Genomic DNA, 18,420 nt, shown 5'->3' on the forward strand with positions numbered 1-18,420 from the left:
ATTAGTAGTAGTGGGCTGGAAAAGCTTTTACAGTCATATTAACAAGACGGAGGTACAACTATTCAGGCATGTACCTGGGCTCTGGCACTCTGGAAGCCACGCAGAAGCAAACCCCCCAAATCCTACCACATTGCTTGTCCACACGACCACCTGCATGTTCTGCAGTGCCCCCCTCCCTAATAAAGGTTCACACAAGGAGAAAAGCTGTCGGATGACCGTGTATCCCATTGCCTTCCAGCCTCCACAAGGCCTCACCTGGCTCCATCTTTTGTCCCACAGTCCTGAGAGATCCTACAGAAAAAGCTGGCAGAAAGGAGACCCAAGACAAAGGATGCAGGAACAAGACAGACAAAGAGAATCCCTAAAGCATCACAAACCCGTTTCTTTTAGCTGGAGAAGGGAAGCAAAACAGACACATGCCAGCACCTGAGCAGAAGCAAGGCCCTGCAAGTACACAGAGAACATGAAGGGGCTAAGTCAAGGACAGCCACTCAGTGCTGCAAGGTTAACCGAAAGGAATCTTGAGCAGGGACACACCATTAACAGACACATAGGTTTGATTCTATCGGGATTTCTGTGGCTCGCTAATGCAATTTATATAAGAAACATCACAAGTGTCCTGCTTTTACTTTTTTTTTTTTTTTTTTTTAAGCCAGGGCAGCACAAGAAGTAACAAAAAAACCCAGTAAGATTCTGCTGCCAGTCAAGCACACTTTCCAAGTCAGGCACTATATGGCAAGGAAATGCTTATTTAACTTGAAGAGCAATAGCTCAAGAGCAGACAACTCCCCTGCCTTTCTGATATGCTCGAAGTCTTCAAAAGAAAGCATCAGAAGACTGCAGACACATAAAGGGAGAAAAGGTTCAAAGGAAAGCTGCTGGGGGCTGAGCTGCTTTCATGCCCAAGATGTGGATGCTCACAGAGCTGACACATACAGGGACAATGATGGCTTGTTACAGAGCAGCGGTGGGTTAGAAGGGGATCCTGAGCTTTTGGAAGGAGTTTTTTCCAGTTCTCAGCCACTACATTCTGCAAAGCTGCCACTCAGCAGCTGGGAGCAGGACACAGCTGGAAAATCCAAGTGCCTTAGCCCAATATAAAAGCAGTGGGAAGATAATGGCTCTTCTGCCAAGCCAGGTGCATTGTTCAACTTTCATCTCTCGATCACAGAACATCAACAGGTAACAGCCACAAGACAAGACAGTCGCTATGGGTGGACTGAAGGAAGAGTGTCTGAGTACAAGTTGGATTAGGAATAAAGTACAAAAGGGGAAACACAACCAAACTGAAGCCCAGCCACTCCTCCCCCAGCATTAGCTCATGGGGACTAAAACAAAGCAAGAAACCTGCAATAGCTACGTAAATGCTTGATGCAGGAACTTCCACGAGCACGTTGTTACTCCAGACGCCTGGGAAGAGGCGGCAGACTCGCACATGATATGCCTGTGTGGCCAAACACACACACCCGCCATCTCCTTCGCAAAGGGATTCCCAGGCGCACCACTGAGACTTTTGGAAAATAGACACAACAAATCAGGCTCTTAAAGCAAATTCTGTTTATTCCGCTTTTGTTTTTTTTATTACTAACAAATCTTCATTCTAGCCTAGTAAAAATATCACGTAGAAAACATCTGTCCCTTTCCACCCACCCTCCCCACCACACACACTTTATTTCTTAAATAAAAGAATCAAAATTTCAAGCATGAGAGACTTCTCTTTCAAAACATTTCTGTAATAAAATTAACTCTGTTGTAGATATAAAATGCAGCAGCCATGGCCAGAGGATCTGCAATGCTACTCCAAGGCAATTAGTACTCAGAATGATCAATCAGTTTGTCTGCAAACATAATAAGAAAATACTTAGCACTTATCCAGCACTTTTTATCCATGAATCTCAAAGTGTTTTACAAAAGCTGAAAATATGTTTTTGGCCTCATTTACAGAGAAGAAAACACCAGCTGGAACAGGAAGTGATTTGCCCCCAGTCACAGAACAATTTAAACAGCAGAGCTAAGAACAGATATCTTGTCTCTCAGCCCCAAGTCCAATCATCTGTGCCATGCTCTCTGCTTCACATAGGACAGCCTGAATCTGGCAAAAGCCCCTACTGCAAAAATGCTGAACTGATTTATATTTTTTCCACCTAAAAAATTTAAATGGAAACCTAACAGCTATTTTAGTTAGCACTGATGTCCCAGACTGTGACACCAAGGAGTAAAACCAGTCTTGGATGGAGCTGCTGAGAGCTCTGGAAAAGCAGGAAAAAAAATCTCATACTACAAGTGTGAGCATATGTGAGAGTGGTGCAGGAAGGAGGTAATTCCATGATCTACAACGTGCAAATGATTCCCCACTTGGAGCTTTAATTAAATGTGTTTGAAGAACAGATCACAGAAGAAAAACCTAAAACCTTGACATATAGTGTTATTAGATGGAGAGAAACCCGTTGCTAAAAGCATGCATGGCCTGACACCCCCTCTATTAGCAGTCTTCTGACCTGAAGCCGTTCCTGACAGACCTGAGAAACCAACAGTGCAAACACCAGGGAAAGAGCAGTGAAAGATGGTGTCTTGCCCTAGAAATAAGTTTAGCATGGCTAGGAGAGGAGAGACATGCAATGAGACAGAGACTAAAGGCTGATACGAGGACCCCAGTGCCTTCCCCCCCGCCATTACGAGGTCAGACACTTATGCCATATCCAGGCACCAGCAACAAAACAGTTATTTTCCAGTCCATTACCACGCAAAATGAATGCATGACCTCCCGATCATTCTTCTCAGGCATGTGGCCACAATACATCATCCCCAGCTGGGCCCATTTCAGTCCAAACAAGACACCAACAGGGTCCTTTCAAGTAAGGGTCTCCCCATGTATAAGCACCAATTTCCTAGTGTCCACTCTGTACCCCAGATGGGAACTGGGCAACAGCAGGCTCCCAGCGGAGCACCTTGCATTCCCTAGGATGGCTGCACTGACTGACAGCACGCAGTCCCAAAACCAGCCTGTATGCAGCAAAACCCAAGTGTTAATCAATAACCAAAACCTACCTTTTCAACAGAGGAGGGCAGGACAGCATCCCCACCAGCCCACAGTGGTATGTAAGATTACATCCAGAAGCTTATTTTATAGACAGCACTGATGCTGCAGCAGTGCAACCTGCATCAAGCCAAATATGATGCACCAGCCAGCTGTGCTTTGAAGACTGGGCACAGCAAATCGGGTTCTCACAGAGAACAGCATATCAAACGGGGATACGTAAGCAACCTAAGTCAACAAACTCCCAACTGCAAATCTGCAGCAATGCAAATTAATTCAGGTCTCCTCCCTCCTTTCTGGGGAAACCCAAATGCTACTAATTCTCCATGTTCACAGAGCCAACATGCAGGACGGTGCCAGCAGCTAGGTCTCCCTTCCCCTCAGCAGCCGAATCAGCAGAAGCCCACAGGGATATGCTCCCTCTCTGCAGAAACAAATCCTCTGACATGGAGAAGGAGCTGCTGTTGCTCCCCATGACCCTCTCAGCCACCCATCTTTCTGCTATGCCCACCTCCCCACACACTACACACACAGTCAGCTGCCCTGGCTCTCTGGTATTAACACACCACCTTTCACTGAGGGGCTTTACAGAAACTAAGGCACAAAGATTAAGTGACTTGCATAAGAGTCAGGAAAACACCTCACCTCTCCTAATTCCAGTGATTTCTCAGACCTCTCTTTCCTAACCTCTTGCATATTAAAATCATGTGAGGAGATTGTGTGAATGAGAACAGGATTTCATTTCCCTAGCAATACTGAAGGTACAAATATGGGTAGCTATATTTCTAAGCCCCCACCATGGCTTATATCCATTCCCTCTAAGATAGGCTGTTTGTTTCGACAAGGTAGAAGAGCATCAGTGCAGAAGGGAGCACTCCACGCATTGCAAAGCTCCATCTTTGCCATTCTAAGACAGACAACAGGAGAGGAAAACGGATGTGCCTCTGGGAAACCAAGATAGGAATCTCAGCTATGCTTTGTTCATCAATAAGAATAGGGAACAACAACAGTGCTTAATGCAGTGGAAACCTTTGCAGTATGAATGGATGGAATCAGGAGAAACATTCACAGGCCTAACTTCAGTGGATTGGCCTTCCACAGCCGATGGGCCGGCGAGATGCTGGCTGGTAGGAGCTCCCAGCTCAGGTTTCTTGACGTGAGCGATGGTTTGGTTTCCTAGAAGGCGTGAGTGCCTGGCTTTGGTGTGTCTGCGGCAGAGGCCCAGACCTGAGGAGAGCAGCTGCCCCGGCTACCTCTTGCACTACGTGCAGCTGTGCCGCATGTGGAAGTTAACCACGTACTCTGCATTAGTGCGCTGCACCGAGATGGCAAAGGGCTCGAAGGGGTGGAAGGTGAACGCAACCAGGCGTCGCACTGTGTGATTGATGGGTCGCCCCAGGAGTCCCGCCTGGATTTCAAACTTCAGGAGGCCAGAATCACGAGCGTAAAATCTGAAAGGAAGAGAAAGTCAATTATGGTTGTTCCTGACTATTGACTTTGCCATCTGGGCTCTTCATAAACAGCAACAAGTGCCTTGTTCAATCTCTGGTACTCCCCCAGAGGCAGGAGATCCTCAGCTGGGGGTCTGGCTCTTGGCTATGCAGGAAAGTCCCTCCCAGGGGAGCTAGTTTTCCACTGTCTAGAAAAAACTTGACGTCATTTTAGTGTCATCAGTGAGAAAACCCTGCCTTTCACTTTGGTGGATTTTGCTGATTTCACAACAAGAAATAAAAAGATCAGTCCAGACCCCACCTGCACTGGCTCTCCATCTTTTCTTAATGCAAGCAGCTCCCCTTGATCCTCAAGGCAGATACACTGCACAGAACTGAGCTTATTTCCCCTTGGCCTTCTCTCCCACTGTAAGGCTACCCTTCCCCTCTCCCAGTGCTGCGAGGTAGGCTTCACGCTGCTGTGCTTGTGCCTTGCTACATCCCTGTTCAGAAGAGGAAGGTGAACACTGCTGGATCCAGCTCTGCTCCAGGATACCAAACTCTACTTTACAGGTTAGTTCAGCTCAAGCCAGGCTTTGCAGTTCCTTTCAGACTTCCAACAAAAAAATGTCAACAAGATAGCCTGGGCAGTACTTAGTGGACAGCACTCAACAGTCACAGCAAGGGCAGGTATAACGAAAAATGGATGTGTCCTCCTGCTGTCACCTGCCTGTGGGTCTGCAGAAGCTCATCTGTGTCTCTGAGCAGGTGAATTCTGGGACACAGCTTAAGCAAGAAGCGACATTGCTAAGGGGATGAGGCAAACAGCACTGAAGAGAGACAAATCTAGAAACTGCTTTACTTCTTGAACCGCCCCTGCATACGAGAGGATGGACTCGCTCTGCATAATAGACCTAAGCCCAGGTAACTCTATTCCTCTTCACTGCTGCAGGAACAGGGGACTCTTACGACCCCACTGTCCCCAAGACTGTGGTGGAGATTTCTGGGATGTGCTACCTTCACAAGGCAGCTGGGCTCTGACTGTCACGACTCAAGTCCTTACCTTGAAATTAGCTCTGTTCCTTAGATTGAAAGGGGAAGAAAACAATCTTAGGCACAGAATCATCATTCCACCTCCCAGCTGTTTCTTTTTCCACCATTACTTTGTACATGTGGATATTTTGAATTTTCCTCTGGTTTTAATTCAGAGAATGCTTTTAATATCAGAGCACATTTCCCCCCCACTAGCGATACGATGCACTCAGCTCTCAGCCTGATAGAACTGGTGATGACAGATATAGGCAATGCTGTTTCAGAAGCAGACATACTCCACATTTTAACAACACAGACTATCGAGATCCTCATGTTCTTCCTGGAGGGCCACTCTCCTTTCCCTTCCCACTCTCCTCTCCCTTCCTCTGAATCAAAGTGCCAGCCAGTCCAGCCTGAAAATTACACACAAGAACCCAGCAAGAGAGTCACAGTCTTGGTATTTGGCTTTTCAAAAAGCCCTTTCCCTCCTACACAGGGCTATGTATGTGGAGGGTCATTCTTTAAATAAAGCACACCCCTGGTCAGCTCCTCTCTCTCCCCAATTCACAATAATTTACTGCTCAAGATGAAGCTCCCTGTAATCTCAAAGATGTGCTCAGTTTGGTATTTTTAAATCTATTTTTAAAAGTGCTCTGCAATCAGAGGCCATTTCCATGGGCTCTCACTCTGGGGATAAATTAGGCACTGAAATATAAAATTGTATGTCAACAGAAACAGCAAGACCAGCCTTTTCAAACTGTATGAAAATGGAAGATTTATCTGCAGACCAATTTTTTGGTTAAATGGCTCCTTATTAACCACCTAGATGGAATTTAGACACCCCCTATTATAGGTAAGGCTGTGTTAGAGCCTCTTCCTCACAAGTCCCATCATTTCACCCAGTGAATTTATCTTCAAACCTCCTGAAAAGACACTGGGAGATGGCAGTGATGGGGAACCTAAAGTCCTTCCCAAAAGAGAGAAAACAACCATCGGTCTCTCAAGTAACCAGGGATGACAGTTGAACCTTCTGGGATGCAGAAAGGCAGTAAGGGTTAAAAGGATGCAGTGCACAGAGGTAATGAAACTCCTCTGTAAAATGGAGGCCTTCAAATCACACATCTCATGCCAGGAAACTCCATACAGATTGTAACACCCCTAGCTGCTGAAGCGTTTTGCACTGCAGCCCATTCTTGGACTTGCATTACAAATCCTATATCCCCTCATTTCCAAGTCCTCCAGTCACAACACAGACAGCTGCATTATTTTATTAAGCCCTTTGTTTTGCACGTGAGAAACACAGCAGCACTATTTCAGCTACTGAGTAGTTAAGGTTAGTGCCTTATCTTCTCTTTACTTTCCAAAAACCAACAGCCTCACTGCTCTGAGGCCCTATTCAAGTCCTAATTGACTCTGCACAGCTTTAAGCTTTAAAAGCATTGGTTCTGAAATGCCGGTTTGCTCAGGGGAGGGAGGGAAGGTGGCACTTCGCTTTGTTTACTACAAAGACGTAACCGCAGCAAATGACTGCGGTTTTGCTCCCTTTTGTCTGCGGGAGCTGTACACAGGTTGGCGCTGGCAGACAAACGCCGCCCCACGAGTTTTCTCAACGTCAAACATGAAAAGGGGGAGAGGGCAGGCTTTTCTCTGCAGATTGCACGGGAACTGAAGATCAAACCAAATCACACAGGCAGAAAATCAATTAAATATACATAATTTGGGAATTGGGAGTGCAGGAATAATCAGAGGTTTCCTGCCACCTGAGGCAGGGCTGGGGGAGACATGAAACCAGGTTTTGAGAACGCATTGATGAAAATAAAGTTGGGAAACAGGCCAGAACGGCCTCCCAAGGCTGGCTGAGCCCTCCACATGTGGGCAGCCACTATACAAAGCACTTAGGCATAGAGGTCTCTCTTTGTTTTAGAGCATAGGTTCATTCTGCTTTTCCAGTACTGTAAGTGGAAAGACTCGTCTGCCTGGAAAACTCAGTGCCTTTGAGCCTTTCAGAAAGAAGACACTGGATTCCTAACCAGTACTTCTTGTGGCTACAGCTGCAGCCAACAAACAGGAGTAAACAGTCCCGGTGTTTCTGCAAGAAACACTGCAAACCTTTTCCTGCTGCCAGCATCAAGACACAGATAAAAGACAGAAAACAGCCCTTACATCTGGCTGAACTCCTACTACAGAAAGGAGATCAGAGAAGGGGAATGAAGAGGACTACAGCTCCCAGGGTGAGAACTGTAAACAACAAAAGCATGAAAATAGTTAAGTCAATACCACAAGCATCCTGAATAACATCTAGCCCAGCTGCTACTGCATTCACAGGACAAACCAGATCATCGATGTCAGCTAGCCCCATGTGCTCAAGGGAGATTCTTCCAGTACAGGAAAGCAGGTACCCAGAACCATATTATTCTACAGCCTGATAGCAAAGGCTGGACTATAAGATGAGGAACAAGAGTATTCACATGGAAAAGGCTCAGGTTTCACTACCCAAATCTTCCCCAGGGCAGCTCAACCAGAAGACCTGAGGAGCCCTTCCACACATACAAAATAAGAGCTATCACAAGGAGAGAGGCCAAGCTCTCTGGGACTGCTGAAACAAACCCTCCGGTCAAGGCATGTCAGAAGAGAAAGGCATCGAGCTACCACTTCTTGTACATTCGATGCCATGGGGCCAAGGCAATTCAGAGTTACTCTCACACTATTCTCCCCACACAAAGCTTTCTGGCCTGTTTCATACCTTATAGGATGATCACCACAGGTCTTGGGCCGCTCCATGACCGACACCCACTTGTCATCATAGCTGAAAAGGGAGAGGTCAAGGTACGGGCTGCCACTGTAGGACTGGGCGCTGATGGGAAGCTGGCCCAGCAGCCTCCGCACGGCCTCCGTGTGCCCTCCATACTTGGCATTCACAATAGTGTCTTTGAACCTGTAGCAAACCAAGGAATAGGCTTTACTTGCAAAGGCCACAGGTGAACAGCAGAGCTTAAATAAACTAAAGAGAAAAACAGCTAGGGAAGAAAAACAGTAGCAGTGTAAGAACTAAAACAGCTCATTTCCAGAGATTTATCACACTGATTCAGCCATCAGACAATTCTGGTGACCCTTATACCCTCCCTCACCATTACTGTTTCTGCTCTGAAAGCCCAAACTGACAGAAGGACAAGATGCTGCCTATCCACAAGGTCTGGCCCCAGCTGCTCTGCAGTACAGAAAATCAGCAGGATCAGATACAGGGAGAGATGGATTAGCAGCTTATCAATCAATCAATCCAAGTTTTATCGTGAAGCCTGGAAAAAGCATAAGCAAAAGCCAGAAGGTTTTGCAGCAACAGTTGAGCCCTTAAGGTTGACTTGAGAATCCCCTTCTCTCTAGCCACTGTTTCAAGCACGTAAAGGGAGAAACCTTGGATGGGAAGAACCTTGAAGAGAAGCCTCAAGCTTTCCAGACACTACACTGAGCTGAAAGCTCTTCCTGGTGAACAGATTAACACAGGTTGGATTTCTCTTTCCAAATAAAATTTGAGCTTTTCGCAACTGAGAACAGCCAGATCAGCAGCATTAATGTCATACATTGGGAACAGTAAAGCATTCCCTTTAGACCAGAAATACTCAGCCAAGAGCCAGCTCACTATGGATACAGCACTATTATACCCTGCCACACCAGATAAACACTCCTGCTAGAGGCCCTTATAGCCAAGGGGGTGAAAAGATTGTCCTCTATTTAAACACAAGGCAGGACTTGCTCTTCAGGTCTCTGCCGTGAGCTCACTCTCTCCCTCCCCCTAAGCAATGTGGATTTCCCAACAGGGAGCTCTAGAAAGTTACAGACGAAGCCAACTTCCTCTTACTATGTCACATCAAGCTGGAATCAACAGAAGCTTCATCCCCATAAGTGATTGCCAGGAGGAAGTCAAACAAGTCACTGGAAGAACAAGACACCCCGAGTCATATAAAATATATTTTCCAAAGGAAATAACACACTCTGCCTTATGAAAGCCATGTTTGACTTAAAACACATTCTAGAAACCCTGGTTACCGTGATATTTTGCTCAGCTTTCACAATAGCTCTAGGCAGATCAGTTCCCTTTCTCACAGCAGAGTTTAACAAGAATCATAAGCTTTTTACTGATGTTGCAGAAAACGCTACAGAGCACAATTTGATGTGCATTAAGTTTGGAGCATGTCACTTGGCAAAATACATCCATTCAGGTGATGCTGGCATCTTGACAATTCTTATCTGCATGGCTCTCAACTACTGGGCAGTACTGCTTTAATAACCTCCAGGGGAAGTTACCACTCAGAGAGCCAGCAATATTTTTCCCTTAAAATTCCTTCTCCTTCTTCTAAATGCTGGATTAACATTGCATTTTTTCTTCCTGTCACAAAACAGACACTGGGAAATACAGAATCAATGCACAAGGCTGCAAGATGAATTACATACAAGCCAGACCCTTGCGCCACTCTCTCGCTAAAGGAGCTGGGTTTTCTTAGGGCTGCCATTGCTATTTGATACTGGCCTTCAGCTGACTGGGATGAGTATCTATACAGTATAAAGCATGCTCCGAATGGCTCACCGGCGCTGGATCTGCCTGGCAAAGTTGTTGCTGGAAGCTGAGCAGGGGAACTGGACCGCCTCACTGTGCAGGGTGGCGTTCCTGAAGAGGTCACAGAAGTTCTCAAACAGCTCCAGCAGCTCATCAGACGTATTCTCAAATACAGCAATAACCTCCGTGGTCACCATGTTGTACACAACGAAGAATGAGGGCTGTGGAAAGAGGCGGAGGTAACGGTTACCAGGAGAGCACACACAGGGAACCTGTTCCCTTCCTTCTCCCTGTACAACACTACAAGCCCTGTCTCGATTAGGGCAGAAGAATCCCACATCCCCCACACTAATTCAAATACCTCAACAGGTACCAAATTAGCCACCTATTAACTGTGATGTAGTTATCTGTGAAGGAAACTTAATGGGCTTCCAATTTTTCATCTCAAACTGGATGTCAATGTTTCTGTTTTCCCTTCCTCCCTCTCTGCCCTCCACCAAACCTAAAATGCTTTCTGAAGTGCCAAATTTAATTTTCTTTCCTGCTGATGAAATGATTCTAAATCCAGTGCTAGCTGTCAACAAATTATTTTTTCCCCTCTATGTGAAGACATTATTTTCTTCCTCTTCTTAACATTTCCGTGACATACAGATGAGCCCTTTTAGTGTATTGTGCACTAAACCACTGCCTACAAGAAGCTGTGCCCCCCAGGTACCCTGCTGGCATAGAAATGAAAATCGGAAAAATGTTAACTACTTCTTTTTAATATCAACATTTTGATGCAAGAAGGCCCATGCACCACACTGTGGATCGGCAATGGCAGCGTTTCATGGTACGAACAAACCGGCGATGGGGGAAACATAACCCCGTACCAGTGCAGCTACGTGGAAGGGAGAGGACATTCCTACCCCTTGGGAAAGGGCAGATTTCATCTTTGCTCACTGAAGACAGCTTTCATTAAAGAGGGGAGGGCCAACTTCCTGTCACCCCAAAGCAAGAACTTGCCCCTACCTCAAAGCTAACACAGTAACTAGTTCCCTTGGCATAAGCACAGGGGCCCGTATGTGTCTGGATAAGCCTTTGGTCAATAAAGGCAGTCTCTAAATGCTTCACCTCTTGCTCCCAAACAATTCTCAGCAATGACGGCAGGCCCTCTCCCACCCCACCCACGCTGGCCAGTCCTGATGATCTCCAGTCTTTGAGTCCATATTTGTATTTCACACTAAAAAAAGAGGACCAAACACATTTCTAAACCATGCAGTCTCTTAATACACCACTTTTGGCCCCCCAAAAGCCTAGTAAAAAACCCACTGCAAGTCCTGTCCTTAAACTCTGCAGATCCTTATCTGCTGCGAGTTCTCCTTGCCACACGGCACTGAGACCACTCTTAAAATGGACAGTACCCCAAGTACTGCCCCCAGCCACTTCCTCAACTGCCCCCAGTGCAGCCTGCACGTGGGATTTGGCTTTCAGGATGATTCAGTCCAAGCTCCAAACAACTTTTCACTCCATCCTCCATAAATATCACAAGGTTTATTTGTTTTACAGACCAAAAATAAATTGCAATAATATAATCCAGCCCTCACATGTCAAGCTGAAGAGCACTAGATGAGGTCACTCACTAAACTACTGCCCAAGGAAAAGAAAGCCCTTCTGAAATACAGGGCTGGAGCAGAGAGCAAGTAAGAGGTGGCAGCAGAAGGAAGAAATATTTACATCTTCAAAGATGGCAAGGAATATCTTCCAATCTTAACCTGGCACAGGGAACTTTTTATTTAACAGGCAGACACATCAGTAGGATGACCTTGACCAGAGAAACTATTCTCGCTGCATTTTAGCAGCACCTGTAACACACAGACAGAAGATCACGGTATATGTGGCAGAAGATGGGTGCTGCAAAAAATAAAAATAAAAAATAGAAAAGCTGGCAAGCATAAAATACAAGCCTAGAACAAGAAACAAGCTATATATACACACAACACACAAGTAAAAATTTTGAAAGACTCAGTGCAGACACTGACAATACACAAGCAACCCAAAAGCATAAACAACAACTTCAAGCCTCTTTACTAAGAAGTCTAAGGAAAGAGAAGGGCCTGGAAACAGATGAAGCTTCAAGTTCTTCTTTGACCAGATGAGAGAAAGACAACTAGGAAATTCAGCTGTTTTGCCATCACAGTCTTCTTCAGGAAGGATCACAAATCACAAAACCTAAACTCAGGCAGGTCTTTGGAGACTGCTCCGTATCTGGAATCATCTCCTAAAAGAAACAGGAAATGAGATGCTTTTCCTCAAGCAGAAAATAGACCACCTGAGGAATGCCGCAAACAAACCACAATCTGCATCTTAAAGTGCTCTTCAGGTGAAGCAAGTCAAGAACATGTTGCAGCAAAGGAGGCACAAAAGCCTTGGTAACCACAGCAGAGAGCTGAGCCTAGCCTACCGCATACATTTACACAGAGGTGGCTTAAGGCATCTGTCAGGAACATTATCCGGGATACTATCAGCAAGCAGAAAACTGCAAGACACTTTCACAAAGCTCTGACATTTTTGTGATAGCCACCTAATTTTATATCCACCTATCCTCTCCCAAAGTTACCACCCTTCCAACAAATGTAAAACATTAAAGAAAAATGAAAAAGCACACAGTCATCCTCCAGGAAGAACTAGACTAATTCTAAAAATTAGTTCTAAAGAATTATTGTCCATTTCTTCTAGGGTCTAAGCCCAGGAACTGACGAAGATAGGGAGGAAGAGGAAGGTATGGGAAAAAAAAATCTAGGGAACAATCAGAACAACAAACAGCACTAGAAATTTATTAAAAATTGTCAAATACTTTGAACAAAATAAAAGTGGATTAAAGGAATAAAAAAGGAAAAAGAAAAGCATGATCTTGCTCAGTCTCACAGATATCAAAAAATGACTAAGTCTCTAACAGTAGTGAAAAGAGACGATCAACCTGCAGGATGGTAAAACATCTGGAAGGACCCAACACTGACTAAGCCACATTTGCTCTAATTTGATTTCTTTAGTACTAAACTGAAAGGAGAAGCAACTGGCACATTAGCTAGATTTAAGAGTAGCTACTCCAATTTCAAGAGATCATAAATACTACCTCTGACAGAAGCTTGAAAGCACAAGTATGTAGGCAGAAAAGAAAAGGTAATTCTACCACGGAAAAATGAAGACTATTATATTTGAAAAACACACACTAAGATACACGTGAAAAGAGAGAGAGTACCTCTACAATATAAGTGTATTATATGAAATAGCAGCTTAAAAAAAACAAACAAACAAAAAAATCAGCTAGAGATTTGGGAAGGGGAAGTGGGTTCTAAAGCATCTATGAGCACAGGGAACAATCCCTGGAGAAAGAGGACTTGATAACCACATAAGATCTTTCCTCCCTCCTATTTCGTTTAGAAGAAAGTGATGATATTATGAGAGAAAAAGATACTGAGGTTACTCAATACCAGAGACATCAAATGTTCACACAGAAATGAAGTACAGCGGTCCTAAACAACTCATCCACTGAATGTTCACAGGCTCAGCTAAGAAATGCAGCTCACAGCATTTTACCTTCTTGAGAGCACTTGCCCCAAAGCAATAAAAAGTCTGAGGAGGCAGGTAATACCTGTGAAGGATCTGTCACCCGCAGCGTGACCACATCTTCACTAGTATATTTGATAAATAGATGGTTCTCATCCAAAAGCTGCATCTTCCACATGCGGAGCTGCCTCAGCTGATCAAAGTACTGGAAGAACCTTCTCTTTGCTATGGCACTTCCATCCTGCTCTGCCCTTCTCCACAGGTACACCAGCAGCCTGTGCTTCAAAGAGTTTATGAAAGGCTCTTTGTAGGGGTTGGCCATCCCCGTCTGAGTGTCCCGCTGCACCTCGGGATACACGGCAGACAGAGTCAGGAGATCATCCTCATAGCAGAAGCGACCGATAGTCCGTACATCAATGAAAGTACCCTCAGGTGTCACTTGAAAGACATGAATAGTCTGTTGCTGCACAGAGAGGATGGCCAAGATGTTTTTGTAGAGGTACAGGCCCTGGTTGTGAGACAGGATGACTTTGTCACATTTGAATGTCCTTGTGTCACAGAGTCTGCCTGTGTGGAGGTCTATGATATGCAAGGAGTAGTCTTCCAAAGGGGACCGGGGATTAGGGGTCACAGACTCGCTGTTGCGGTAAACCTCAAAGAAGGGAGGGTGAGGCTCCTCGGGAAGGTAAGCAGCAGAGCCGACGATCACATACCGACAGTCATCCGTGAACAAGCTGCACTCGCGGTTCAAGTGCTCGCCGTTGGAGGCCACATTGGTGATATGGAGCAGGACAAAGAAGCGTTCAAAGAGCCGCCCCCGAATGTTGACAGATCTTTGGTCATTGCCGTTGGCCAGGATCTCTCCCTCATAGCCTTGCAGAAGGTCTTCTGCCGCCTGGCAGCCCTGATATTCATAGATCTCCAGGGAGGTCTGATCAGAGGAGAAGGCGATGAAGTAGCGCCCGTCGGGGGAGAACTTTCGCAAGAAGCAGGGGGGCTTCTCCACGTTGACCACGGTGAAGTTGGGGAAGACGTTCTGGTGGAAGACGCGGACTTGGTGCCAGTGGGTGCCGGCTTTGCCCGAGCTGATCCGTCGGCGCTCCAGGCGGTGGATGACATTCTGGTTCTGGATGCGGCGGGGCCTGATCGTGGGGGCATCATGGTCCATGATCAGAGCACTACTTCATCTTCACCCTGCTGCGGAGAGAGCACACACATGCCCTGGGACCTCGTGGAGACCAGCGGGGAACAGAGGGCAGTGAGGGACCTGCTTGCTGAGGCCAGGGGAAAGAAAAGGGGGGGTTTAAGGGATCCGGGGGCGGGGGGGGGGGGGCCTGGAGCTGCCTCCTGAGAGGAAACACGGCAGGAAACCGGACGGAGGTGGAAGGAGGAGGCAGCGGGGGGGGGAGCTGCGGCACCCAGGAAAATGGGGGGAGCCCCGGGAGCTGGGGGCAGGCCCGGGGGAGCAGCACGGGCGGGAGCCCGGGCAAGGGGAGCCCGCAGGGACGCGGCAGAGGCGAGGGCAGCGCTGCGGGCCGGCGGCAGCGGGGAGGCCCCGAGCGGGCACCGGGGGCCGGACACCCTACGCACCTGCCCGCCGAGCGGCCCGCAGGGACCCCGGGCGCGGCGGGGCGCCGAGGGGGGCGAAAGGGCGCCGGGGGGCGGGACCGACCCCGCGGTGAGAGGCGCGGAGCCCCCGCAGGCCCCGGCTGCGCTCACCGCTCGGGCCCGGCCGCAGGGTCCCGGCGCCGCCGCTCACTCTATGGCCGCCGCCATCTTTCCGCCACCGAGCGACGAGGCACCGCGACGGCGGCGGCAAGAGGGTATCACCGCCCCCCCGCCGCCTTCCGCTTCCGCTCCGCCATACCAGCGAGGCGAGGCGGAGCCCGCACCAGAGTGTCACCCGCCCTGCGCTGACCCCGCCGGTGCCTGGCGGGGGGAGGGAGCGCCGCAGGGCACAGCCGCGGCTGCGCCTGCATCCCGGCCCTGCGCCCCGTCCCTGCACCCATGCACCCCGTCCCTGCACCCATGCACCCCGTCCCTGCACCCCAGCCCTGCACCCCCGAGGGATGCAGCCCAGTCCTGCAGCTCTTCAGCCCTGCACCCCAGGCCTGCAGCCCTGTACCCCTGCACCCCAGCCCTGCACCCCCGAAGCCCAGCCCTGCACCTCTGCAGCCCTGAACCCCATCCCTGCACCCCCTCAGCCTATCCCTGAACCCCTGCACCCCTGCAACCCATCCCTGATCCCCTGCAACCCATCCCTGATCCCCTGCACCCCATCCCTGAACCTCTGCAGCTCTGAACCCCATCTCTGCACTCCTGTACCCCAAGCCCCTGCATCCACAACATCCCCGCACCCCAGATCCCCTGTACCCCATCCCTGCACCCCTACATCCCTGAGCCCCTCCACCCTTGCACTCCTGAACCCCTGCACCCCTGCTGCCCTACACCCCAGCCCTGCACCACCCTGCACCCCTGGACCCCACTCCTGTATCCCTGCACCCCAGCCCTGTGCCCCTGCACACCTACACCTCTGCACCCCATCCCTGCACCCCACCCCTGCACCCCCTGGCACTCCCAGCCCCATCCCTGCACCCCCTGGCACCCCCAGCCCTGTACCTGTTTGGCAGCCGCCCCTCTCCCCCCTGGGCGGCCCCGTTCCCCGGGCGCCTCCCTCCGTCCCTGGGCACCATCGGGGATCCGGCCCCGCTGCCGCACATGCAGGTGCCCCATGTGCCCCCCACGTATTTGCAGCCGTTTCGGGCAGCTGTGCATCACCCTCCCACCCCAGGGAGCTGCCGTTGTCTGGGGGGAGACGCGTCTGGGAGCAGCACGGCCGCAGCCGTCGCCTCCCGCCCTGGAAGCTCCCGCTGGCGCTGGCTGCAGGGACGCAGGGCGCGTTTTCCCATCCTCCCCAGGCCAAGGCTTGCAACCTGCAAGCCCTGCTTTAATGTGTGGCTGAAGCTGGCCCGACACACCCTGCAAACGCGTCCTCCCCGAGGGGCGCAAGTGTCGCTGGGGGAGCCGCTGCCGCGGGTCTGGCAGGGCCGTGGGGAGACTCGGCGGCAGGAGAGCTGCTTGGCCTCCCCGGAGCTCCAGCGCAGCCCTTCCACCTGCCGGCATCCCGGCATCTCCTCCTCGTCCTTCCCGGTTCCCACGCCAGCGCTGCACATCCCGGTGCCCCAGCATCTCGTTGTCCTTCCTGGTTCCCGCGCCATCCCGATGCCCCGACATCCCCTCGTCTTTCCCAGTTCCTGCGCCAGTGCTGCACAGCCCAGTGCCCCAGCATCTCCTTGTCCTTCCCAGTTCCCGCGCCAGCCCCATGCACCCCTGCATCCCCTTGTCCTTCCTGGTTCCCACATCAGCCCCACACATCCCGGTGCCCCAGCATCCGCTCGTCCTTCCCAGCTCCTGCGCCAGCCCTGCACCTGCTGGCACCCCGGCATCTCCTCCTCGTCCTTCCTGGTTCCTGCACCAGCCCCACACATCCCGGCGCCCCGGCATCCTCCCATCCTCCCTGGTTCCCATGCCAGTGCCATGCACCCCAGCACCCCAGCATCCCCTCATCCTTCCCAGCTCCCACCCCAGCCACCCACACCCCAGCATCCCTCGTCCTCCCCGGTTCCCGCGCCCCCAGGACAGGCTGCTCCGGGGCTTTCTGAAGGGCTTGAAAGCTTTCTGCTGGGGCTGCAGCTGGGGGCTCGCCTCTGCCGAGGCTTTTAGCGGCTCTCCTGCCGCCCGGCCCTCGCATTAGCGGCCCGGGCAGCGCCGGCGGCCGAGCGGGAGCCGAGAGCGGCACTTGTCTCTCAAAGGGAGAAGGCGAGGGAAATGTCAGGGATCTCTCCAGATCCATTTGCCGCCTGCCGGCCCGTCCCCGCTGCCCGGGCTGAGTGCCTTTATCGCACATTCCTGGCGCCGCCGCTCACGCTGCTCGGCTGAGCGCAGCCGGCACGAAAGGGCCGGGGGGTCGGTGAGCGTGGGGGGCCGGGGCGGGCGCCAAGCGGGGCGGCTCAGCCCGGGGGTGGCGAGTGGTCCCGGGGCCTCCAGCACGTGTTTGGGGGAGGCCGGGGGCCTGCCCGGAGCCCCCGGTACCGCGAGCTGGGCTCGAGCCTTGGACGGAGCAGCGACCCTCCGAGGGCCTCTCGGGCACACGGAGCAGTGGGGACGGCGCTGGGCAGCCCGGAGCCGCGGTGGCCAGCTGGTGGCATTGCTGCCGTGTGATGGAGGTGGCCATGCAGAGGGACCCCTTCCCTCCCCTTCCCGCAGCCCTCGCTGGTGTTACGGTTAGCTGCAGGGGCTCGGGGGCTCCTCGCCCACCGTGCCAGCACGCGGGGGGCAGGTGGCAGCGGCCAGATGCCGCAAAAGGCATTTGGGAGTTAGGGACGGCAGCCGGAGGCGGCGGGGGCAAGAGCATCCTCCGGTGCTTTCCTCCTCAAGCCCGGCAACGGCATCAAAGGCAACAGTGAGGAGTGAAGATCCGATAAAACCCGGGAGGGGATCCTGCAGATCGAGCCGGTGACGGGGTGCCGCGCAGCCCCGGGATGCCCGCGCCGGCCAGGCACCGGGTGTCCCACTCTGCCCATTTCCCCCCCGGGTTCGCCCCCGTGGCCCGCCAAGCCGCTGGGACGCTGGTGTCCGTGGCACTCTCCTGGCCGTGTCCCCACGGCAGCGAGCGCGGTGGCAGGGCTGGAGCGAGCGGCCGCGACGCCTCTCTTTCTCTCTCTCCCTCCTGTGTAATTAATTGAGATCCACCTTAATAGGATAAAGCTGAACACCAAAGAGCATCCAACCACACAGCAGCTGGCAGCAAAACAACAGCC

General features: G+C 50.7%; 1 protein-coding gene across 6 annotated transcripts; it reads right to left on the reverse strand.

The window, feature by feature from the left end:
- Nucleotides 1–1,542: 1,542 nt before the first annotated feature.
- DET1 (DET1 partner of COP1 E3 ubiquitin ligase) lies at nucleotides 1,543–15,489 on the reverse strand. 6 transcript variants are annotated; one of them, XM_026121321.2, is made up of 5 exons: nucleotides 15,320–15,486; nucleotides 13,686–14,794; nucleotides 10,082–10,272; nucleotides 8,243–8,434; nucleotides 1,543–4,488 (listed from the first exon to the last, which is right to left on the reverse strand). In XM_026121321.2, the coding sequence occupies exons 2-5, from the start codon at nucleotides 14,766–14,768 to the stop codon at nucleotides 4,299–4,301; spliced, it is 1,656 nt and encodes a 551-aa protein (XP_025977106.1). In that variant the 5' UTR covers nucleotides 14,769–14,794; nucleotides 15,320–15,486; the 3' UTR covers nucleotides 1,543–4,298. The 6 variants fall into 6 exon arrangements, with proteins under 6 accessions (XP_025977106.1, XP_025977105.1, XP_064373298.1 ...); XM_026121320.2 differs by having other exon boundaries at nucleotides 13,686–14,797; XM_064517228.1 differs by having other exon boundaries at nucleotides 15,191–15,486.
- Nucleotides 15,490–18,420: the final 2,931 nt, after the last annotated feature.

The sequence above is a fragment of the Dromaius novaehollandiae genome, chromosome 10 (genome assembly GCF_036370855.1).
Source record: "Dromaius novaehollandiae isolate bDroNov1 chromosome 10, bDroNov1.hap1, whole genome shotgun sequence".
Lineage (NCBI taxonomy): Eukaryota > Metazoa > Chordata > Aves > Casuariiformes > Dromaiidae > Dromaius > Dromaius novaehollandiae.